General features: G+C 46.4%; 1 protein-coding gene across 2 annotated transcripts in view; it reads left to right on the top strand.

The window, feature by feature from the left end:
• The window catches only part of CCDC136 (coiled-coil domain containing 136), a 26,201-nt gene extending 2,428 nt beyond the window's left edge, over positions 1 to 23,773 (top strand). The window contains exons 2-17 of one of the 2 annotated variants that reach the window (XM_012805138.2): positions 528 to 779; positions 869 to 943; positions 7,300 to 7,626; positions 10,341 to 10,452; positions 11,660 to 11,828; positions 12,086 to 12,226; positions 12,551 to 12,694; positions 12,993 to 13,163; positions 13,840 to 14,025; positions 15,614 to 15,805; positions 16,273 to 16,500; positions 18,484 to 18,984; positions 19,359 to 19,574; positions 20,595 to 20,876; positions 21,534 to 21,821; positions 23,672 to 23,773. In XM_012805138.2, coding sequence (XP_012660592.1) covers positions 528 to 779; positions 869 to 943; positions 7,300 to 7,626; positions 10,341 to 10,452; positions 11,660 to 11,828; positions 12,086 to 12,226; positions 12,551 to 12,694; positions 12,993 to 13,163; positions 13,840 to 14,025; positions 15,614 to 15,805; positions 16,273 to 16,500; positions 18,484 to 18,984; positions 19,359 to 19,574; positions 20,595 to 20,876; positions 21,534 to 21,821; positions 23,672 to 23,773 — 3,386 coding nt within the window. The remainder of the gene's footprint in view (positions 1 to 527; positions 780 to 868; positions 944 to 7,299; positions 7,627 to 10,340; positions 10,453 to 11,659; positions 11,829 to 12,085; positions 12,227 to 12,550; positions 12,695 to 12,992; positions 13,164 to 13,839; positions 14,026 to 15,613; positions 15,806 to 16,272; positions 16,501 to 18,483; positions 18,985 to 19,358; positions 19,575 to 20,594; positions 20,877 to 21,533; positions 21,822 to 23,671) is intronic. The other variant, XM_012805139.1, reaches the window with a different exon arrangement.
• The last annotated feature ends 377 nt before the right edge of the window (positions 23,774 to 24,150 follow it).

Raw genomic sequence — 24,150 nt, 5'->3', positions numbered from 1 at the left:
AGTCTCACTTTGTTGCCCTCGGTAGAGTGCCATGGAGTCACAGCTCAAAGCAACCTCAAACTCTTGGGCTTAAGTGATTCTCTTGCCTCAGCCTCCCAAATAGCTGGGACTACATATGCCTGGCTATTTTTGGGTTGTAGTTGTTGTTGTTTGTCAGGCCCGGGCTGGATTCAGACCCACCAGCTCTAATGTATGTGGCTGGTGCCCTCATCCTTTCTTGACCATTTGTCCCACACATGGCTGAGCCAGCACCGGCTGCTCTGCTTGCCTATAGGTCGTAGCAGGAGGCTACCAAGTTCAAAATCAGTCTAGGAAGGGCCTGGGAGGGGAAAGGCTTGCCTCTAAAGATGACCCTCACACCTGAGGACTCATCCTGAGTACAGGTCCTGTCCAGGGGCTCCTTTGGGGACACCAGATGGCACTATGATACCATCTCTGCCTAGCGAATTTGAGGGTACGATACTGGAATGACTGTGGAAAGGGCATTGATGCTGACTCCCAGGTGGGATGGGGGGGGTCTCTCCTAGGAGAGGTATTGCTCCCAGCTCTCTATGAGGAGGAAGAGGAAGAGGAGGAGGAAGAGGTAGAAGAAGAAGAAGAAGAACAAGTACAGAAAGGTGGCAGCATGGGCTCCCTGTCAATCAGCAAGCACCGGGGCCTGAGCCTCACGGAGACAGAGCTAGAGGAGCTGAGGGCTCAGGTACTCCAACTGGTGGCAGAGCTGGAGGAGACACGGGAACTGGCAGGGCAGCATGAGGATGACTCACTGGAATTACAGGGTGAGTACCCGGGATGGGGCCAGAAGCCTGGGCCCAAAGGCTCTGCGTTCCCTTGGATCCAAGCCTGATGCCAGCCCCATTCCCTACAGGGCTTTTGGAGGATGAACGGCTGGCCAGTGCACAGCAGGCAGAGGTGTTCACCAAGCAGATCCAGCAGCTCCAAGGTAACTCCCAGGACTCAGGCTGGAGAGAGGTGACCACCCAAGTTGTCACACAACTACTTTTATCTGAGGATTTGACTGAAACGTAGCAAACAAAAATAACCTAATTTAGTACATTCACCTAATTTTTCTCCACTGTTCTCACCCTTCTCTCTTCTCCTTGTCCCTCTACCCTTCTCTTTCCCAGTTTCCTTTCCTTGTATCTCTACCTGTCTCTTCTGCCCTCCCACCCCTTCTGGCCCTGCCATCACATCTCCTCTCTCTGGTTGGCTCTTTCCTCTTGCTCTCCTTCAGACTCCTCCCTCACACTGTACCCCTTTTGCTTTATTCTCCTGGTTAGTCCCAAGGGTGGGTGATCAGTGTTAAATTCCAAGCTGAATTCCTTCTTCCTGTCCCTCCAAGGATACCAAGGAAATAGCAGGGAGCCAATGAGAAGTGACCGGAGGGGCCTCTCTGCATTTATTATTTCTTTTTTGCAACAAAGTCTTATTCTGTCACCTCAGTTACAGTATGGTGTCAGCATCATAGCTCACTGAAGCCTCAAACTGTTGAGGTCAAGAGATCCTGCTGCCTCAGCCACCCAAGTAGCTGGGATTACAGAGCAGTCCCACCAGTCTCAGTTAATTTTCCTTTTTTTTTGCAATTTTTGGCCAGGGCTGGGTTTGAACCTGCCACCTCCAGCATATGGGGCCAGTGCCCTACTCCTTTGAGCCACAGGCACTGCCCAATTTTTTTAATTTTTTTTGTAGAGATAGGGTCTCACTCTTATTCAGGTTGGTTTTGAACTCCTGGCCTCAAGCAGTCCTCCCACCTTGGCCTCCCAGACTGCTAGGATTATAGGCCACCATGCCTGGCCTCTGCATCTTTTAAGGGAGGCAAATGAGAGCACTTTTCTCGTTCCGTAGGACCTGAGCTTGTGGCCCCCCAAATCCCTTCCTTCCAACACCCACGTCCCTTTGTCTCTGGGAAGCAGCAAGTCAGGCGTCCCACATTCCACTGCGCCACCAAATAAAGAGGCAGCTTTTGTTACTTCTGTGAGCTTCCGGAAGGTTTAGGGGAGCTGCCCTAGAAAATAGCAGGGACTCTCTAGAGAGAATGGAGATCAAGCCAAAAGAAAAATATAAATGGAGAAAAAAGGAAGGCTGGGGAAACAGGCCTGGAGAGGAACAGAGATATAAGAGGGAAGGAAAAGACAAAGGGACAGAGATGTAAGCAAAAGTCGATGCAGGAAGTATGGACAGCAAAGGGGCCATAAAGAGGAGGAAGATGACAGGAAACGTGCTACACAGGGAAAAGTATCAGCATTGGTCTCAGATCACCTGGATTCTTGGGCCCAACTCTACCACTTGGTTTCAGATCAAACTTTGTGACCTTGGGCAGGTCAGCTTTATCTTTTTGATATCTTTATTGTCTACAAAATAGGGCTAATTATTTTGTTTATCACTTTATTGAATGCCTATATACCTGGAGGACTAACTATAAATGAGACAGACAAGATCCTTGCTCTAATGAAGAGTGTCTTCCAATGGGGAGAGGCAGAAAATAAACAAACAATGTAAGTTTAGGTGGTAATAAATGCTATGAATATAATAAACTGATATAGAGAGAGGAAATGGAATGGCACTTTATTTTAGAGAAGGTAGTTAGAGGAGTCCTCTTCTACAAGATGGCATTAGAGCTAACACCTGAATAATGAGAAGGATCCAGACATTCAAGAGCACACCAGGCAGAAGGAACAACTATAAAGGCCCGGAGGTGAAAATGAGCATCATGTGTTTGAGGGACAGAACAAAGGCCATTGTGGCTGGAGCAAAGGGCACATGTAGCACCCCAGTAAGAGAATGTGGCCAGGCAGGCAGAGGCCAGATACAGCAGGTCTTCTAAGGCAGCTGAGAGGTTTGGCTTTCATTTTAAATCTAGTAGAAAGCCATGGGGAGAGTCTTTAACTAGAGCTGGGGTGATATAATCTGCTTTACATTTTTCAAAGATCATTTTAGCCTTTATGTGGAAACCAGATGAGGGAAAGAATGAAATCCTATCACAATATGTCCAGCCAAGAAGTGCTGGTCACTTGGATTAGGGCAGTAGAAATGGGGATGATTCAGGATTTATTTTGAAGGTGAAGTCTTCAGGACCTGCTGATGAATTAGGTGGGGAGATAGCAGACATGACAGATGACTTTACCCTGAGAATATGAGTGGATGGTGGTGTCACTTATTGGGATGATGAAGAGTTGGCAAGGAACAAGTTTAGGGGGCTAGGGAGCCAGTGAAAACATGTTTTATACCTGTCGAGTTTGAAGTGGCTATGGACATCCAAATAAATATGTAAAGGAGGTGGTTGGACGTGTGAATCCAGAACCAGGGAGAAATCAAGTCTGGAGATACACGTTTGGGCATCATTAACATAGAGTTTGGAATCCATGGGATCACTGTGCAGTCATGTGGGAGATACTAGAAGAGAAGAAAGGGTCCAGTCCAGAAGGAGAACTAAACAAAAGAGACTGAAGTGGGAGCAACTCCTGAAGCACATCATGTCCTGGAAGCCAAAAGCAGACAGTGGTTTGAGGAGATTACGATCCACCATGTCAAAAGTTGCTAAATCAAGTGAGATAGATGGCAGTTGGATTTGGCAAGATGGAGAACGCTCAGGCATTTCAGTGCAGATAGGTGCCTCAGGGGAGTGGGACTGAAGAGGAAGTGGGAGGTGAAATAGAAAAGGTGAGTACGGGTAAGTCTAATAGTTGTTTTGAAAAGAAGCAGGGAAATAAGGGGAAAGGCAATGGAGTCAAAGGAGGGTTTGTTACATAGGCAATGCTAGATCACGTTTGTACGGTGAAGGAAAAAATCCTATAGGGCGGAAAAAGGCAAAATAGCTTTTGCTTGAAGAAAGGACGGTGTTCCTTTCAAAGGGGCAGGAAGTCAGAAAATCTAAGCAAGATACAAGTGAGAACTGGGGCTTCCCTCTTCACCTGGGGCCCCAAGACCGATGTCACTCCCGCGCACCGCCCTGTGGGAGGGGACTGAGGCCTCCTGCGCACGCGAGTTGCCCGTTTCCGCCAAGAGGGGGCGCGCGCGGTCTCGGAGGTAGCTGGTGTTCAGAGGCGGTTCCCGCCGCCACAGCCCCTTCGGGGCCGGGACGCGCCGGGCGGCGGGAAGGCCCCCAGGGAGACCGCAATCCGGGGGGGCGGGGGGCGGCCCGGCGAGATGGAAGCTATAACCAGTGAGTGAAAATCACATCTCCGCCCTGCAGCCGGACTCCCCGGCTCTGCCTCGCCCCGACGGCCCCAGCCCCACAGTCAACCGGCACGGCCTGACCTTCGGAACCGAGTTAGGCCTTTTCAACTCCCGACTGGCTGGCCCGCCCTGTCCGCATTCGGAATGGAGCCCAGCCACCGGCTCTAGCGATTCTGCCCCTTTGTTTACCTTTCGGATCTGACGGGGCTTTATTATTAGGGCCAGACCCCAGAGGCGAATCTAAGAGAGATTTGAATCCTAACGTCAAGGGCATATTAGGGAAACAGAGGTTTCGGACCCCAGAAATCCCGTCACAGACACTTGGGCCTTGACCATTTTTCTAGTGAGCCTACTAGCGGAGGAGCTCAGTGGGCCGTTCAGTATTGTGGATAGACCAAAGTCTTTGTTCCTTTCAGATTGGAAGTCAGAGAATGCAAATAGAGATACTTAGATTTGACCCAGTGTTGATCAGTTAGTATTAGTTGACTAGACCAGGGAGAGGGAGCAGTTGGGATCATTCCAGAGCAGGAAGGATTGGCAAAAGATGTTCCTGGAGCTGCACGTGTGAGCTCAGGCGAGCAAAGCAGAGGACCTTCCATTGAGATGCCCTGACCACTCAGCATTTGTATCTGAAACATGTCCAGATTTTTCTTCAAATGTCTAGTTCTCTTTTAATTTTTTTAAGTTTCAGATTAATATGAGGGTACAAACCATTAGATTATATAATTCACACATGAAAAGTTAAAGTCAGAGTTGCAGCTGTGTCCCATGCCCAGGGAGTGTGCCACGTACCCATGCATTGTGGGAAGCTATGGAACACTGCCCTCCCCTTCTTGAATTTAATTGAGATTTTCTCTTGTGTGGGTCTGTGGTTGCTAATCTCCTAGTTTCAAATTGGTATTGAGTACATGTGATGCTTCTTTTTTCCAATTTTATGACACTTAGGAAAATATTCTCCAAGCCATCCAGGTTGTTACAAAGAATGCAAAATCTTCATCTTTTTTATGGCTGGATAGTATTCCATGGTGTACACCTACCACACTTTATTAATCCATTCTTGTGTTGAAGGGTACTTGGGTCTCTTCTAATATTTATTTATTGATTGATTGATTGGAGACAGAGTCTCACTTTGTTGCCCTAGGTAGAGTACCGTGGTATCACAGTTCACCGCAACTTCCAACTCCCAGGCTTAGGTGATTCTCCTGCCTCAGCCTCCCATGTAGCTGGGACTACAGGCACCCACCACAAAACCCGGCTATTTTTTGTTGTTGTAGTTTGGCCGGGGCCAGGTTTGAACACACCACCCTTAGTATATAGGGCTTGTGCCCTATCCACTGAGCCACAGGCGCTGCCCACATCTTGCTATTTTTTTAAAGACTGGGGTTTCATTCTTGCTCAGGCTGGCCTCAAACTCCTGAGCTCAGGTGATCCACCTGCCTCAGCTTCCCAGAGTGCTAGAATTGCAGACATGAATACCAAACATAATTCTGTACATAGAGGAGATACTCAGTAAAAGTTTGTTGAATGGATGAACCCCTGCCTCATTTATGCATGAATACAGAAAATATTCATTGAGCTGCCTTATGCAGGCACAATACTAGATCCTAGAGCTGTAATGGTGATCAAAACAGACATGCCAGGGCGGCACTTGTGGCTCAAGGAGTAGGGTGGCAGGTTCAAGCCTGGCCCCGGCCCAAACTGCAAAAAAAAACCCCAGACATGCTCTTGCCTTTGTAAAGCTTATAACCACAGATACACACTTGTACTGCAAAGTACAAGCACTGTGAGAACATTTAATAGAGGCCCTCTCTTAGTTTTTTGAAGAGGTAGGGGAGAGGCTAGGAAACGTTGGTATCTGAATGGTGAGTGAGCAGGGGATGGGAGAATATGCCTTGCAAAAGGTTTATGGGAATATTCTGACTCTCCCAGCCCCATCATTAATTGCCTAATCTCGACCCCCCAATCCTGAATTCACTATTCAGGATTTTTTACTCCTGAATACAAAATCAGTGTCTTTTTATTCTCTTTCCACTTTAGGTTCTGATCTCAGATGGGTACCTGTGTCTAGAAACCGTATATACAGTATGTTATAAAATATAAGCTTATTTTGAAGATTGAAATAGGACAGCACCATATATATGCCATGGAAATGAAAAGACCTCATCACATGCTACACCACTCCTCAGAAGCAACACTTCTTTGTGGTTTGGTGCATAGCTCTTTCTAGGCCTTTTTGTCTTTGTTCACTTGTGCGTTATATACTGTACATAAAAATACATTTTGCAAAAGTTAACACCATATAGTTTACAGCTTATTTTTTCTTCTAGTTAATATGGAAACTATTTTATGTCTTCACTATAGATATCCTACTTTCTTTTAAATGGCTACATGATATTCTTTTGAACAATTGTTGGTGTAATCAATACCACATCAATCATCATTTAGGTTATATTCCCATGTTTGGTTATCATGTAGTGAACTTACCTTTGCCTTTCAGCTGTGAACTCTAAATGCACATTGTTTGGGGTCCCATACTTACCATGGGATTTCATATGTCATTGAGCTCCCCAACTGAATAGGTAAAAATAGTCTATAAATCTTTTTAGTTATGGAATTTTGAGAAAGACTCAAGACATCAATACTGTAGCCAGGCATTGTGGCAGGCGCCTGTAGTCCCAGCTACTTGGGAGGCTGAGGCAAGAGGATCACAAGAGTTTGAGGTTTCTGTGAGCTATAATGCTATGGCACTCTATGGAGGGTGACAAAGCCAGACTCTGTCTCAAAAAAATAAAAAATCAATATTGTAAACCAGGCTTGGTCTTTAAATGTCAAGCGATTCCTTAGAAGTATTTAATACTTCTTGTTTATAATAGACTAAATTGTTGTTTTTGGTGCCAGGCCTCAAAATCTTCTTTTCTACTGGAACTTAGTACATGGAGTCACTCTTTGTTCCCTTCTTAGGTGCTTCATTTATTTCATATTACATGATGCTTTACTTTCTAATGGGATAGAGACTAAGTTGTCAGGAATTTCCAGACAATAAGCCTACCTTTAACTTGGTATATCCAGAACATAGTAGATTATTTCACTTCTCTTGACCATCTCATCCTTTGGGCTTTGCAGGTGAACTGCGGTCTCTACGGGAGGAGATTTCCCTGTTAGAGCGTGAGAAAGAAAGGGAACTTAAGGAAATAGAACGGGAATTGCATTTGGCCCACAATGAGATCCAGAGTCTGCGACAAGCGGCAGAGTATTCCGCAGCTGAACATGACAGTGATGTAGCATCCCTGCAGGAGGATCTCTTCCGGATGCAGAAGGAACTAGAGGACATGGATCGCATTCGGGGAGGTTATGAGGTGGAGATCGCCTCCCTCCGTGCAGAAATGGAACTGAAGATCTCTGAACCATCTGGGGAGAGTTTAAGTCTCTCAGATTTCTCTGGGTTGCAAGGTATGAGAGCAAGCCTTCCTTATCTAGCAGTACTAAGTCAAGTAGAGGAGAGGAGATAATATATAGGAAAATGGTAAAAGGTAGTATTAGACTATGAATTAGGAACCTCAAGGGAAAACTTCTAGGTTGAATTCAAGACTGTTAGGGAGAAAAACTTTCCCAGATGTTATATAACCAGTCCATGGTAGCGTGAGAAATAGTACCATAGAGATGTACCCTCAGAGTTCTTTTTCAGAAAGCCACTGGATCTTTGTTGATGTGACTATGGTAAAGCCCTTCCTGGGAGAGTTTCCAGTTCTGGGATGGGTATAGAAAGACCTGTTACCTTGGGAAATTCTTCCTGTTTCTCTGGTATCACAGCATTTTGCCTGGACCACTTTGTGGGAAGCCTCTGATCATGCTTCCCAGGTCCCAAATTGCTAATTCTTAGGCTCCTTTAGCCCTCCCCAAAGTAGAGGCTTTAGGGAGCAACAAATTAGAGCACAAGTCAGCTGGAGAAGAAATGTTATTCCTAGTAATACATTAGGTACTCAAAAGCTTAGAGCCCTGCTTTCAGACAGAGAGTCTCCCAGTTAGTTGCTAGGATTCATGACATCAGAGAATTTGCCTTTATTCTGAGGCCAGATTTATGATCTGAGTATAATGGAGGCCCTATATTTGGCTAGGTCAAGCAGAGGCAATCAGCAAGAACTCAAATGCAGGTTTTGCTAGCTGTGTCAAGCCTCTCAGAAGAGCCTTTGAACTAGTGGTGCTAGAAGTAGGAGGCTAGCACAGTTGGAAGGCTTGGCCTGGAGCAAACAGACCTAAGTTCAGAATCTCAGCTTTCCTTTTTTTTTTTTTTTTTTTTTTTGAGACAGTCTCACTTTATTGCCCTCGGTAGAGTGCCCTGGCATCCCAGTTCACAGCAACCTCCAACTCCTGGGCTTAGGCAATTCTCTTGCCTTTGCCTCCCAAGTAGCTATGACTACAGGCACCCACCACAATGCCCGGCTATTTTTTGTTGCATTTTGGCTGGGGCCGGGTTCAAACCCACCACCCTTAGTATATGAGGCTGGCGCCCTACCCACTGAGCCACAGGCACCACCCTAGAATCTCCGCTTTTCAATTAACAGGATAAACTCAATCTGGTTATTGTCTCTGTCTGAGCCTCATTTTCTGTATCTGGAGTATTGACTCAAAATCGGTTCATAAAATTTTATAGATGGATCAATACAGGAATAGGAAAACGACCTTAGGGAAAATGTAGAGAAATCCAAATACACTATGGAGTTTAGTTAATAGTAATGTACCAATGTTGATTTCTTTTTTTGTTTGTGTTTTTTTTTTTTTTTGAGACAGAGTCTTATTATATTGCCCTCAGTAGAGTGCCATGTCATCATAGCTCACAGCAACCTCCAACTCCTGGGCTTAGGCAATTCTCATTGCCTCAGCCTTCCGAGTAGCTGGGACTACAGACGTCCACCACAACACCAGGCTATTTTTGTTGTTGTTGTTGTTGTCATTGTTATTTGGCAAGCCCTGGCCAGGTTCGAACCCACCAGCTCCAGTGTACATGACTGGTGCCCTAGCCACTGAGCTACAGGCACTAAGCCCCAGTGTTGATTTCTTAATCGTGACAAGTGTACCATTGTAATATAAGATGTTAACTTGGGGAAACTGGGTGAGAACTCCCCTGGGGAACTCCGTACTATCTTTATAACTTTTTTGCTAAATCTAAAACTATTCTAAAATTAAAGGTTTATTTAAAGAAAAAAAAACATTACAGGGCCGTTTTGGGGAATTAAATGAAATATGAGACATGCTTGCACACTAACCAAATCTGAGGCTGAAACTGTCAAGTCTAATGCTTAGCGCATGGTTAGTTTTCATTAAAGATTAGTTTCCTTCCTTCCTTCTATGGGAATCTACAGTATTCTAAGGAGTTCTGATTAAAATTCAGAGGAAACATTAGAAGTCACTTCCAAGGTGTTGAATCTTCTAGCAGGTAAGATAGGTCTTATGTTATATAATTAGAGCGAGTTAATATTCCTCAAGTATCAGTAGAATTAGTGTTCTAAGAGATATAATTCTTAACCATGAAGAAACAAAAGAGAGATGGGTGTTTGTATGATCAGAGCATTGAAAAGTATTGGTGACTGGTTCTTAGAGACGTTTGCTGGGGCATTTCAGCCAGAAGATCTCTTCTAATGCTTGAGGATGATATGTGGATCTAGATTTTTCTATCAGTGAAGAAAAGACTACTATGATTCTAGACCACATCTAGGCCGGGGTATTCAATGTGGTGATAAAGGAAGTAAAAGGAAATGCAAAATGCTTGGGTTGTCCCAAAAAGGCAAGAATTGGCAGTGTGACATCAAACAGTTCACATCCCTCAGCTTTTTGTACTAAAAACATAGTAGGATGGTAATCATAAATAGCTAAATGGAAACTTTAAATATAATAAGCCAAAAACTTAATTAAACTTTCAAAAGTTCATGACCCCTGCTTTGGTTGAGGCTTTGAAAGCAAGCACACAGAGCACATCAGGGAAGATGAGAATGGGATTTTCTGGCCTCTGTCTTCTAAGCCTCTGCATGTGGTACACTTATCTCTTTTATGTCTTTAGAAAAAGAGAAACTCTTCAGCCTTCTCTCACATTTCTGGACTAAAACTGGGGGCTTGTCATCAGTGCTTTCCTTCTGAGGATCTTATCTCTCTCTGCTTGTCTTTTGCAGAAGAATTACAGCAACTGCGAGAACGCTACCAATTCCTGAATGAGGAGTACCGGGTCCTACAGGAGAGCAACAGTAGCCTCACAGGGCAGCTTGCAGATCTGGAGAGTGAGAGGTACAGCCAGAAGGTTGATGGGACTCTGCAGGACTCTGCCTTGCCTTGGGCTTTCCCCTCAAGGCAGAAGCCAGGATAAAGAGTCCAGAAACCTAGTCCTTTTCATGGTATCCAAAGGGTACAGATACTACCCAGAAGCAGACATGGGGATCTGACCCAGTTGTCTCAGAAGTAGAGTAAATGAGTTCTAAAATTTAATTTTCTTCCATTCTAGAGATTGGAATCTGGTTTGCTTTGTGCTAGAGTAGATCAGAGTGGCTTCCTTTGTTGTCTGCACGGATTTGATCCAATTTAGTTGCATAGTGCTTCCAGATTAAAACTGGCTTGATGCCAATCCTAGCTTCAAAACCAAGTGGACTGGCACTCTTGTGGTATCTCAGAGCCAAACATGCCTTTGCAGATTGAAATGCTAGAGACTCTTTCTTTCTTTCTTTCTTTTTTTGAGACAGAGTCTTACTCTGTTGCCTAGGCTAGAGTGTCATGGTGTTACCCTAGCTCACAGCAACCTCATACTCCTGGGTTCAAGCAATTCTCCTGCCTCAGCCTCCCAAGAAGCTGGGACTACAGGTGTCTCCACAATCGCTGGCTAATTTTTCTATTTCTAGTAGAGATGAAGTCTCGCTCTTACTCAGACTGGTCTCAAACTCCTAAGCTCCAGCAGTCCTGCCTCCTCCTCCCAGAGTGCTGGGATTATAGGTGTGAGCTGCTGCATCCAGCCTAGAAACTTTTTCTGTGATCTTGTAAATGTGTTTATTGCCCAAAGCCCCCTACTCTGTAAGAGTTACAGTGCTGGCTGCAGTACAGTGACTCATACTAGCAGGCCCTTTACTTTTTTTTTTTTTTTTGAGACGGAGCCTCAAGCTATCCCCCTGGGTAGAGTGCCATGGCATCACAGCTCACAGCAACCTCCAACTCCTGGGCTCAAGCGAGTCTCCTGCCTCCGCCTCCCAAGTAGCTGGGACCACAGGCACCCGCCATAACGCCCGGCCATTTTTTGGTTGCAGCCATCATTGTTGTTTGGCGGGCCCAGGCTGGGGATTCGAACCCGCCACCTTAGGTGTATGTGGCTGGCGCCTTAGCCGATTGAGCCACAGGCGCTGAGCCAACTATCTTTGACTTAAATTGAACACATCAGGACACAGCACACTTGTTTGCTGATACCAGGAAGAGCTCCATCTCAGCATTGCCCTGGGGTTCTGTGTTACAGGACACGAAGAGCAACAGAGAAGTGGCTGGAGTCCCAAACACTAAGGAGTATGATGTCAACAGAGTCTCAGACTTCAGAAATGGATTTCCTAGAGCCAGATCCTGAAATGTATTTGTTGCGACAGCAGCTTCTGGGAGCTGAGGAGCAGATGCGTGACATGCAGAGCAAGGTAGGGTACAGAAGGGTAGGGAAGCAGGCACCTTCATCGTCTCTCTCTCACCTTCTCCTGGCCTGTGGTGGGGATAGCTCCTTAGGCACAGGGCTAGCAGATAAGCACTGTGGCAGGAGATAGTACTTTGGGGGGTTGCTTGTTTGCCTGATATAATATATTTTACACAATGGAATGCCAGACTTTCCCCAAGCCTGGTCTTGGAGTACGTGTGGTACCTGTAATAAGTCAGCCTTCCTGTTCTATTTCCCATGCAGTGTAAGAAACTGTGTTGTGAGTTGCAAGAGCTACAGCTTCATCGCCAGACCAGCGAGGAGGAGCAGAGGCGGCTGCAGAGGGAGCTCAAGTGCGCCCAGAACGAAGTGCTTCGGTTTCAGACCTCCCACAGTGCTGCCCAGGTAAAGCCTGCTGGGGGATGCACCCCATGGGAGGGAGCAGAAGGGCCCTGGGAGGCACTGCTCTGAGGGGATGAGAAAAAGGCTATGCTCTGGTGACTCCTGCCCTGCAACCAGGGGCACACCCTACTGGAAACCAATTTAGAAGTCATATAGCGTTGCCTTCTAGAAACAGTAGCTGTTACTGAGTGTATGCCTCACAGAAGAAAGCAAACCATAGGCCATAATCCTCAAGATGTCTGCATCTGAAAAGGAGCCAAGCTGATCTGTAGAGGGATGTGCTGTTTCTTGAAAGTAACTATTCTACTCACATCCTCCCCACCACAGAACGAGGAACTGAAGACCAAACTGTGTAACCTGCAGAAAAAATACGATGCTAGCCAGGATGAGCAGAATGAGCTCTTGAAGGTGCAGCTACAACTTCAGTCTGAGCTCCGACAGCTCAAAGTCATAGAGAGCCAAAGTGAGAAGGTAACAGCAACCAGAGGTGAGGGGACAACTTAGGCACTAAGAGCATCTGTCTGAGGTTTGGGGAAGGTGAATAATAGTAGTGATAATAGTATCGAGTTAAAGCTAACTCCAGCTACCACCTAGGCAGCACCACAGATTAAGAGCTCCAGCTCCTCTCCTGTGTAAGATGAATAGACAACCTGTAAAAAGAAGGCAGGGAGAAGTAAATTCTTGGACTGTCAGTGTCTGAGAGTGACGCAGGCAGAAGAGCAAGGGGGTTAAGGAGCCAGAGGCACTGCCCAAAGCCTCTCCCCTATAGGAGTTACGGTGCCGGCTGCAAAGGATGCAGCTCCAGTACCAGGACACCATGTGCGAGAAGGAAAAACTGCTGGAGGTGCAGCGGCAGCTGCAGGACAAGCTGCAGTGCCATGAGACAGAGCTGCATTGCCTTAGGAACATGTTGGTCTCCTTCCAAGAGACCAAAGAGAAGGTAAAAGAAGCCCTAGGCAAGGGAGAAGATAGCCAGGCAGAATCTCCTGTAGGGCAGAGCACACAACAGAGGAGGGAGGGAACTGGCAGGAGATCTGCGAAGGGGCTGGTGGTGAGGGGCCAAAGGGGTGCTTAGAAGAAAGGTCTCAGGGACATGACACTTTCAGCTTCCTTTTATTTTAAAAAAGAAAAGTGGCCCATAAAAAAGCCTTTCCTGGCTTGGTGCACATAGCTCAGCGGTTGGGGCTGGCCGGTTTAAACCCAGCCCAGTCCTGCTAAACAACAATGACAACCACAGCAAAGAAATGGCTGGGCGTTGTGGCAGACACCTACAGTCCTGGCTACTTGGGAGGCTGAGGCAAGAGAATCCCTTAAGCCCAAGAGTTGGTGGTTGCTGTGAGCTGTGATGCCACGGCACTCTACCAAGAGTGACAAAGTGACACTCTGTCTCATAAAAAAAGCCTTTCCTCTACTCCCACCTTCCCAAAATGGAAGCCCCAGAAGATCTGTGTTCTGAACCTGTGGGGGATGGGTTCGTCTTGGGAAAATCTGTCTGGGATGAAATTGGGGGCTGGGAAAGACAGGAGAAGATGGATCCCCACAGTCCCTGCCTGAGAGGAGAGAGTGAAACAGCAGGGGTGCCTGGAGTAACAGCCAGGCCCACCTCCCCTGCCCAGAATTCAGCGATGCATGCCCAGCTTCAGGAGACAAAGCAGCTGTATAGGAACAGCAAGGACGAGCTGGAGCGGCAGAAGCACATGTATGACCAGCTTGAGCAAGACTACCAGCTAAACCAGATGGAGCTAAAACAGCTCAAGACCTGCCAGTCCTTTCTGGAGGACAAGGGACAATGTGCTAATAAGGTAATTGCAAATCATAGAGGTGAGGGCTCCTGGGCACCTGCCTCCAGAGAGAGGAGGTACAGAGGCAAAAGATAAAGTCACATAACCAAGGGGTTTGATGGGCTTCCTAGGGAGGAAGTAGCGGCAAGCCACCTGATGCTAACTTTAAAAGAATTCACCCTGACCTTGAGTTAGAGCCAGAGCCACAGCAGTAGGAGTAATATGTCTGGATCCCACTCTGAACATTGGAAGGTTATACGCATGATTCCATATGTGTAGGCATTTATACATCGATATTAGAATATACTGTTATCTAGCCATTGATGGAGAAGAATACATACATAGACCTATATACACAACTATTATTGTTAGAACTTGAGAGAGGGGCCAGTTTTTTGTGGCAGACAGCAAATAGTCTTATTAGAGGTTAGGATTTTACACGGAGAGTGCTGATTGAGTAGTAGAAGGGTGTAGCCCTTCCAGAATTTATTCTTTGGTTTTAGAGTAGTTAAATCTTTGAAGCTTGAATTGTGCTGTCTTTAAATTGAACAGATTACTACTCTTATCTCACTTCCTTTCAGTAATAAATCTTGGTAGTGATAAATAAGGCCTTAGTTACTTTTCTTTTTCCATAGTATGTAAAACACAGGCTGTTATCATTTACCCTATTGAGCACTTTTAGCTCCTAAGTACTGATAGGAAGTGGGAGGTGTTGAAGCATGCTGGAGAAAAAGCATGGGAGTCTCAAAACATGATGGAGCTGGTCCCAGTCTTCTGGAATACTCAGTAGTTCCTGCCACAGTCAATAGTAGGCTATATCTTTAGGGAAAGGCCTTCAGCAGGTAGAGATTGGGAAGGTTATTTGGGCCATCCCAGCAGTCTATTTGCCTTTGAGTGCCCAGACTAACATTTCTCTCTTCCTACTCTCCTACTCATTTGGGGGGGTCTTGAGAGTCCATGACTCGCTCATCATCTCTTCTTCTAGTGGCAAAAGCTCTGAAAAAGGAGAAGCAAGCTAGTATACAGAGCCAGCTTTTTCTGTAGTCATAAAACAGCTTGGGATTTGTCTAATATTAGAAGATTTGGTTTTTAAAATCAAGGGATAACTTAGTCTTCTCAACTCCAATTCAACAATAGCTCATATTTTTCTAAAGATTTTAAGATGATTGGGGCAAAAATGGGAAAAACTGGGGTGAAATTTGTTGTTATTGGTAAGGAGCATGATTAGGTCTGAAAACAACTGATGAGTAATAGGAGCCAGAGTTCCCAGCAGGCCAAAGGCAAGGACCAGAGAAAAGGAAGGTGGGCAATGTGAAGGGAGAGGCATCCCTCTCAAACTGTCCTGGAAGGGAATGGGAGTAGGAATTTAGAGCCAACAATAGTTGACTGGCCAACGATAGTCCAGAGCAGCCTGCTGGGCTTCCCCTTTCAGCATCTAGGGCTGGTATATCTGGGCAGTGTGGCTTGGGATGATTAGTCCAAGGTGATTTTAACAGGGAGAGACCTTGGTGAATCATAAGAGGAAAGAGAGCCCAGAAGTGCTCTGCTAGCCACCCAGAAAGTTTGCCTTACAGAGTAACCCCTGGCACACCCTGCCCCCTCCCCACAGTGTGATGCACTGCTGTCCAGACTCACAGAACTGCAGGAAAATTACAAGGCCAGCCAGAAGGAGATTGGGCAGCTGCAAATGGAACAGTACGAACTCCTGGAGAATCAGAAGAGGTTGCAGGAGGAGCAGGGCCAGCTGCAAGAAGAGCTACACAGGCTCATGTCCCCGCCCAAATGTGGTCTCGTACATAAGGTAACCCCAGCTAAGGGGTGGCTGCTAACTGGCAAAGCTGCCCTGAGTAGCTTCCCAGTGTGGCTATACTGGAAACAAATAAAAGGGTGGGGATTTAACTTTGCCTTTTCCTAATCAACCACTCTATTTTCTCACCAGCTCCCCAAATCAAAAAGCTATATAGAGCCAGTTAGGGGTTTTCTAATAAGGGCTTTAAATCTTCAAATACATTTTATACTCTGGAATCTGTGCAGCATTTTATATTCAGATATTTAGTCCATCTAGAGAAAATATACCCATAAACTATAAAATATATCCAAATATAAGAGACATAGCATGTCTCCATAGGAAGATTTCCCCTGCCCCCAGATGGCAACACAGAGGTTCTTTAGGGACTTGTTCCAGCTGGGGTGAGGCATGGCAGGAGGCAGGGTTTTTCCATCTAACCACCACAACCCCTTGCCTCCTTCCTCCACTCCACCTCACAGAGTCAGGAGTTACTTACAAAGTTACAAGACCTATGTGAACTGCAGCTGCTCTACAAAGGCATGCAGAATGAACAGAAGAAACTGGTACAGAACCAAGCATCTATACTGAACGAACAATTAGAGGCACATGCAGAGCTGCGATGTTTCAAAGAGTCTCATTTCTATGAAGTGTTGGAGAATCCTGAGGATTCCAAAAAGGCTAAGTCCTCAAAATTTGATCAGAACAAGGTAATCATAGCAAAAGGAGGGGAGACAGCTCTCCTGAGCACAAGAGCAGCACAGGAAAGGGGGCTTCAGAGAAGTGTTAGAGTATGGGCAGGCACATGGCTCACACCTATAATCTTAGGAATCTGGAAGGCCAAGAAGGGAGAATTGCTTGAGGCCTAGAATTTAAGACTAGCCTGAGCAAGAGTGAGACCCCATCTCTATTAAAAATAGAAACTAGCCAGGTGTTGTGGCAGGCATCTCTAGTCCCAGCTACTCAGGAGGCTGAGGCAAGAGGATTGCTAAAGCCCAAGAGTTTGTGGTTGCTATGAGCTATGGTGCCATGGCACTCTACCAGGATGAAACTCTGTTTCAAAAAAAAAAAAAAAAAAAAGCAAAGAAGTGTCAGAGTAAGCCAGGAGTAAGGTGAAAGCTAATGTCCTGCCCTTTACCAACCATGACCACACAGGGGCTCCATTATATGTGCTTTAGATACAGCCTGAGGACCTCACCCAAATGCATTCCCAAGTGATGCACTGTAAACACAGAACAGAGCTGGGATCACCCTGAAGTCTGTAACCTAATCATTGGATTTGATCCCTTGAACATACCATTTTCAAGATGCATAATATCAATTTAGTGTTTGTTTGAATTCCTTTGGACTGACTCTAACTGTGTCATCCTTTTCTTATGAGTGAAAAAATATGTCTTGATTATCAAAATCTGTAATCCTATAGTTTTCTATATGAAGCAAATCTTAGCCCATCCACTTCTAAGGAAATTCCTAGCATATGGGATTCTTGTTACTGACTATAATGTCATCCTTGGAACTTTGGTGGTAATAAAGAGCCAGGTCAGAGAAATTAGACTATAAAATCAAAGCCTTTTAAATACCAGCAAGGCTTATGCAGATAAGGCATACTGCTAGAAATTTCCATATAAGTCTGTTTAGGGGTTGGGGATAAATTTGATCTAAGGTCTCAGTGTGGACAAGGAAGAACAGGTGGGAAGTTCCAGTTTAGGCTGAATCTGTTCGTTTAGATCTTAGCCTGAACAAGGAGAACTAGGGAATAGCAGAAGTCCAAACTGTGTGACTTGATCATACTGCAGGGGCATTAGATGTCCAGGCTGAAAGCCTGGGTAACAGAGACTGAAATGCCAGTATAAAATATTTCCTTAGCCAATCAGATCTCATCCTGGGCATCAGCAGCCAAGAAGCCAGGCCCAGAGAGCTAGGAAATGTGCAGAGGCTGGATTCAGACCTGGGACAAGAGATACTGGGGCTGGTTGTAACACCTTAATTCCAAGTCCTCATCTTCCACGGAAAGAATTCTTCATATGCCCGTTCAGGGTTGGGGCTGATCTTAGAACTGGGAGTGAGGGAGGCGCCTGTGGTTCAGTGAGTAGGGCGCCAGCCCCATAACAACGAAGGTGGTGGGTTTGAACCTGGCCCCAGTCAAACTGCAATAAAAAGATAGTTGGGCTTTGTGGCGGGCTCCTGTAGTCCCAACTACTCAGGAGGCTGAGGCAAGAGAATCACCTAAGTCCAAAAGCTGGAGGTTGCTGTGAGCTGTGACACCACAGCACTCTACCAAGGGTGACAAAGTGAGACTCTGTCTCTTAAAAAAAAAAAAAGAACTGGGAGTAGGGGAAGGGGATTGAGCCTAAAGGTCAGGATAATGGGCATACCTAATGAGAAGAGGGTAGATATGGAGCTAGGATGTTCTTAAAACCCGCTTAGCACTGCTCTAAGGAGAAGGATGTACCAGAGTACACAAACCAGCAGAAATGGGAGCATGGAAATCATATACCCTGGGGTGATATTCCTAAATGAGCAAGAAACTGACACACCTATAGGCTAAGTCAGAGACATAGACTGTGGTGAGGCTGATATGTAGGTGTATGGTTCCCTAAAGTGTGCTTTCAGACATCCACACCAGGAGAGGTACAGTTAGGACTGAAATGTCTCAGAATAATGATTACATCTCCCCACCCTACCCTCAACAGTCCAAGTCACTCATGGAGCAGATGCAGGCTCTGCAGGTGCTGTATGACACAAGTCAGGCAGAGCAAGAGCTGTTGCAGCAGGAGCAGGGGAAACTCCTAGAGGAGCGGAAGAGGCTGCTGGCAGACTTGCAGCTCTGCATAGAAGAAATGCAACTACTCCAAGTCCATTCCCCATCTGTAAAATCGAGCCTTGAGTCCTACAGGAAGAGCTATGTTAGCAGTTCCCAGAGCACCAACAACGGTCAGAATTACGGTGGTACTGATGACAACGAGTGCTATCACAGGAGTTACACCAGCACCCAGGCCAGCAATGAGAGCTTTCTCAAGAGCTATGACAGCAGCGCCAGTGCCAGCGAGGCTTGTGAAAAGAGTTACCGCAGCAGCTGTACCAGCATTACCTATAAGAAGAGTTATGGCAGCACTAGTAGCTCTGACACCTGTCACAAGAGTTATGTCAGTAGCAGCATTGATGATGAGCCTGCTGAGCTGGAAGACGTAGAGGTAACAGTTGGCAGAGGACAGGTCAGGGAGAGAAAGATGGGCTCTTGTCTTTTTAAGAGATACATCACCAGGGGAAGAGTACAGGAAGTGAAGTGGGAATGGGGTCAGAGCTGACCTGGGAGCCCCTGGAAGTAAGCAAGGCCCTCTCTCTGTGGCAGCCCTGTCTGCCCTTCATCCTCATCCATGCCCCTATCTGGACATAGGTCTAAGATCTGGGGCTTTTCATTAGCACAGTCATGGCGAGAAATATTCCCCCTAGGCAGCTCTAGATCCTTGTAGCCACTGTTTGGTATCCAGGGAAGGGTCCAGCCAAGGGAATGGGGCAGAAGTCAGGTGCTTCTCAGGGTGCCATCATTGCTCCCCCACCCCCACAGCACTTTGAGGAAATGGTTGCCAAGGTATTGACGAAGCTACAGGCAATGCAGGCCATGTATCAGGTAAGCCAGGAGGAGCAAGGCCAGCTGCAAGAGCAGATGAAGAAGTTACTGGATAAGCAGAAAGAGCTGAAGGAAGAGATGGATGCCTGCGAGAAGGAATTCAAGGAGTGCATGGAATGCCTTGAAAAGCCCCTCCAGAGCGACAAGAATGAGGTAACTGCTGTCAGGGATGCACACTTTCCTCTGGAAGTCCCTAGAGCCAGAGGAGTGCATGGCCATTTCAGAGAGGCTAAAGAGAGAGGGACAGAGGGAGGAGACTGCATCTTCCAGGAGGCTGGGCAGTCTGCTCCATCACTAATGGAAATTGCTTAGTCTGAAGTGCATTTCCCAAGTACCCAAGGTTCTGGGACTCCTTCCTCTCTTTGAATAAGTTCTCTCTTTTGTTTTATATCCAAAGGACTCCTGCAGAGCTGCGTTTTTTTTTCCCCACTGGACAGTTTTCTTTTGTTAATTTGTGTGTATTTGTCTTGTCTCCTCAACTAGATTTGTAAGCACCTCAAGGACAGAGCCATGTCTTCTTTTTCTTGGATTTCTCATAATGCCAAGAAGAGTGCTCTGCAACTACTAGGAGCAGGACAGAAACCATTGTCTCTGGCCAGGAGTAGTTCACAGTCCAGTGGGGCTGGCTGTGTGTGCCCACGGGAGAGAGAGCAGCAAATACTTGGGCCTAGGTGGACTAGTATTGGTACCTACTATGATACTTGGGGTATTGTGATGTGCTGCCATCAGCCCAGAAGACAAAACCAGAGATTTTGAGCAAAGTTATAATGTGGTTTGTTTCCAGGGCGAGGTACAGGAGCCAGTATACTCTCTAGAGTGTGCAGCACAGTTCCTTAAGCAGTTGTCTCCATTGGAGAAATGGGTTGGATAAAGTAGGACTTCCCATAAGAAGACTCATATGATAAATCTCTGAGGTTCAGAAGTAGTGGCAGCCCTGAAGTTGTTTCCCAGATAGATCACAGTAAAAAACATAACAAATGATCATTTTTGATCCTGTTAGATGTACATCATCAGGTTAAGGAATTCTCTGTGAAACTGTGTAAGAGGTTCAGTTTCCACAGTTTAATGATTTCTTTATTGTCTGCTTCCATGGGTCCTAGCAAGATTTCTGAGGCAGGGCCCCACCTTGTGGCGTGGGCTCAGCTCCGGTAACCGGCCCCCCAATACCCACAGATCAGAGAATTGCAGAGCAAGCTGCGGGAGCTGCAGCTGCAGTACCAGGCTAGCATGGATGAACAGGGGCGGCTTCTGGCAGTGCAGGAGCAGTTGGAGGGGCAGCTGCAGTGCTGCCAGGAAGAGCTCCGCCAGCTGAAAGAGAAGAGGCCCTCTGCTTCCAAAGAAGCCCAGGGGAAGAATGTTAATAAGAACATGAACAAGAATGCCAATGGAGTTAAAACTAAAAAGGTGACCAAGTCGAGCTTGGACAGTTCTAAGGGCAGCTTTGAGGCTGGAAAGGTGAGTAGTACCCAGCCCTAGCCTGATACACAGAAAGGTGGAGGAGATTCCAGGAAGAAACACTGTCTCCACCACCACTCCAACCAGGTGAGGTATTTGTAGAAAAGCTTCTGGGATCTCGAAAGTGTCTACAGTGGTTCCATCTTGGTGGGAAGTTGGTGCTCCCTTTGCCTGTGAAGCTATGAGAAGCATGGAATACAGACAGCTCACGGCTGGAGGTGCAGCCCCAGAGGACCATGCCCCTAGGCTGAATGACTGCTTCAATCTGCCTGGGTTACATGCCCAAGAGAGGGACCAAATAGATAGAGAGGAATTTGTTCAAAGTAGGTGTGCACTAATATGGGACAGAGAATTGGGTAAAGAGAATTTCTACAAATAAGGGAAGGGGCAGTTAAGATGCAGGGCCCAAAAGCCTTAGCTCTGGGAGCTGTCTGATAGGGCTTTCTAGCCAAGCAGAGTCCTGGTCCTAAGAGGGGAGGTGTGACAGTCCCCACGTGCCTGTCAGGGAGAGCGGCTCACAGTCCCAGAACACAGTGCTGCACCCGTGCACTGCAACATGCTGAGAGTAGAGTTTTCTGTGGATACAGAGCCTTGTAGTGAGAATAGGCATCTTCACAGGTAACCATAGCCCCATCCTGCCCTACCCCTGCCCCACAGAGCCTGGAAGTGGTGCTGTACTATAAGGCCAGCCAGAAGGAGCTAGACGAGCTAACAAAAGAGGAGGAAAAGGAGGAAACAAAAGAGAAAACAAATGCATCCAGGGATGAACTAGCTACTGAGCCAACAAATCTTGGGAAAAGTAAGTCCGTAGAAAATCCGGAAGAATATGCAGAGGTCAAAGACCAGGAAGATTCAGAAGAAGACAACAAAGAAGAGGACAAGGATGATGACTCTTCCCCTGACACTCCTGAAGAAAACCCCCTCAAACTTTCTGAGAGCAAAAAGGTAACCATAGCCAAAGGTTAGATCAAGTGGGAAACAGGCTTGGGCTCAGGCAAGCCAAGTGTTCAGGGTGGCCCTCCCAAGGATGGACTTGCAGGAATAGAGACTAGCTGGCTCTGAGGCATGGTGTAGGAGGTGGCCATGGAGAAGGGGTTGGAGAGAGCAGTCTTTGTGGGAAATGGCAGGCTGGGGCTGATTCACTGTGGAACTATCTCACAAAGACCACCTATTCTGTGAGCCAAGATGGGCTCTTTGGATTCCTATCTGTTTCCATTACAGAGTAGCCCCTGTTACCTTCCCTGTGTCAAAAGGGTTTCCTAACTCCTCTCCTTGGTACTGCATGAAGGACACCGATGGTGAGAACTTCTTTGGAGTGTTTCTTGGGCAAGTCACTCAGTTCAGTTTTCCTATGGTGTCCTGTTAGGATTAGCCTTTGTTGTTGCTGTCAGAATTGTGGGGAGGGGGATAATCTCTTCTATATAGGCCTGTGTCACCCACTGGGTTCTGTATGTCACAGGACATGAGGGTAGGGGCTGGGGGTGACAAGGAGTGATAAGTAAAGTACTTTACAGTCTGTGCAGCACAGGCATTGGCTAGTCCAAGGAGACCAGCCCTGGCCCCTAATCCTTTAGTTGCTAAATCTCTGAGAGGCTGAGGTGGAAGTATCCTGGGAATATGCCAGGATGGCAGGAGTAGTTTACTAACTGCATAGAAGTAGTTCCATATTTAACAACTGGTACATCTGTACGGATATGTACCAACTGAATTCTTGCCATGGGCTTTTTCTGGGGGCTCTGATTCCCTGAAGAGTTGGAGTATTTCCTAAATCCGGTTTACAGTATGGGTTCTTTCTGTCCTGAAAATAAGCCTCTTGTGGTGGGATTACCTAGTCAACTGTAAGGGTATCTGGAATTTCCAGCAGTTCAATCTGCAGCCCTGGTTTAGTATCCAGGGGGCAGTTCTCTGCTAACCTGTGCCAGGGAACCATTTCTTAGGATGTAAAAAGTAGGAGCGACTACAGCCCCTTCCCCAGTGTTTTATGTTCCTAAACTCATCATATTCTACCACATGCTCGTGCAGGACCTTCTAGGTTTCTTTACCTGGGGCACCACATTTCCATAGCCAGATCTGATTTTTCTACTTTAAAGTCAAGTACATTCTTTGTGTCTACATGCAGCAATATCCCATGCCACCAGGCGTCCTGCATCTTTTGTAGGCAACTCTACAGGCAAATTCAGTTTCTCTCTGGAAGAGTATTACATCAAAGAACTAGCCCCTCTCCATGGTTAGCTTGTTTTAGTGCATTCTGTCTCACAACTGTAGCTTTAGATTCCTAGGGATCCTAGGGACCAGAGCCCATTAAGACACTTGATGGACAGAAGAACAGAATAAGGGAGTTAACAAAGGGACAGGTGGCCTGGCAGAAGACTGGCTCTTCCTCGAGTGATCCAAGACAAGTATTCACCCAACTTCTTTAAGAATGACATTTGCTCTCTGGAGCTTCACTTTTCCAGAGTACTGATCCCCAAGAAAGGTCGAGATACAGATAACTTCTGCTTGACAAGATTTGAGAGGTATATGACAAGACAGAAAACTGGACTTGCCGCCTGATGTGGACCTTGCTGCTGCTTAACCCATTCAGTTTTGCAGTTTCTGCAGGCTGCCAGTGGAAAGAACCAAGGCCTAGGCAGCAGAAAAGAAATGCTACTGCTCTGACCAAACTGTTTTTTAACCTCTTGATTCCTCTCTCTTTTCCCTTTGTTTTCTCATCTTCATTATCTGTTGGATTCATGTGTTTATGTCTCTCATCTCCTGGTCTTCTTCATGCTTTTTTCTCATTTGATGTGTTGTAGCCATCCCCTACCCCCGACCCCCCCATCTTCTCCTTGCCTCTTGTAGGCCTGGTGGTCATATCGGCTTTGCTCTGGTGCTGGTGGGCCGAGACATCGTCTTAACACAGGTACTGGTATTGCTTCCTCTCCTCCTGAGGGACAGAGGGAGGGTGCAGGTGCCCTGGCCTCTCCTCTTTTCTCTCAGCTGCTTGTGTCTTGCTTTTGTCATTTTACAACAGATGATGCTAAGGCCCAAGAGTCCTGGCTTTTCCTTGGGCTACTGCAAAGCCTCTAACATCTCTGAGCATGTCTTTATAATGCCTATGGAGTTGAAATGCAAACATAGTTTGAGTTTCTATCCTTGGCTGGTAATAACTTGCGTAAGCCCAGCACTGTTGCTACCATCAAAGCTGCCTGTCTCCCTCTATTGAGCCAATGTTTGTCTGCAAAGCTGGTCTGGGCTCTCTTTGTCTTTAAGTCCATTGCCAAACTCTCACTAT

Source organism: Otolemur garnettii, unplaced genomic scaffold (genome assembly GCF_000181295.1).
Source record: "Otolemur garnettii isolate 467f Iridium unplaced genomic scaffold, OtoGar3 scaffold00037, whole genome shotgun sequence".
Classification (NCBI taxonomy): Eukaryota; Metazoa; Chordata; class Mammalia; order Primates; family Galagidae; genus Otolemur; species Otolemur garnettii.
Note: the sequence above shows the minus strand (reverse complement) of the source record. Positions and strands in the feature narration are given on the sequence as shown.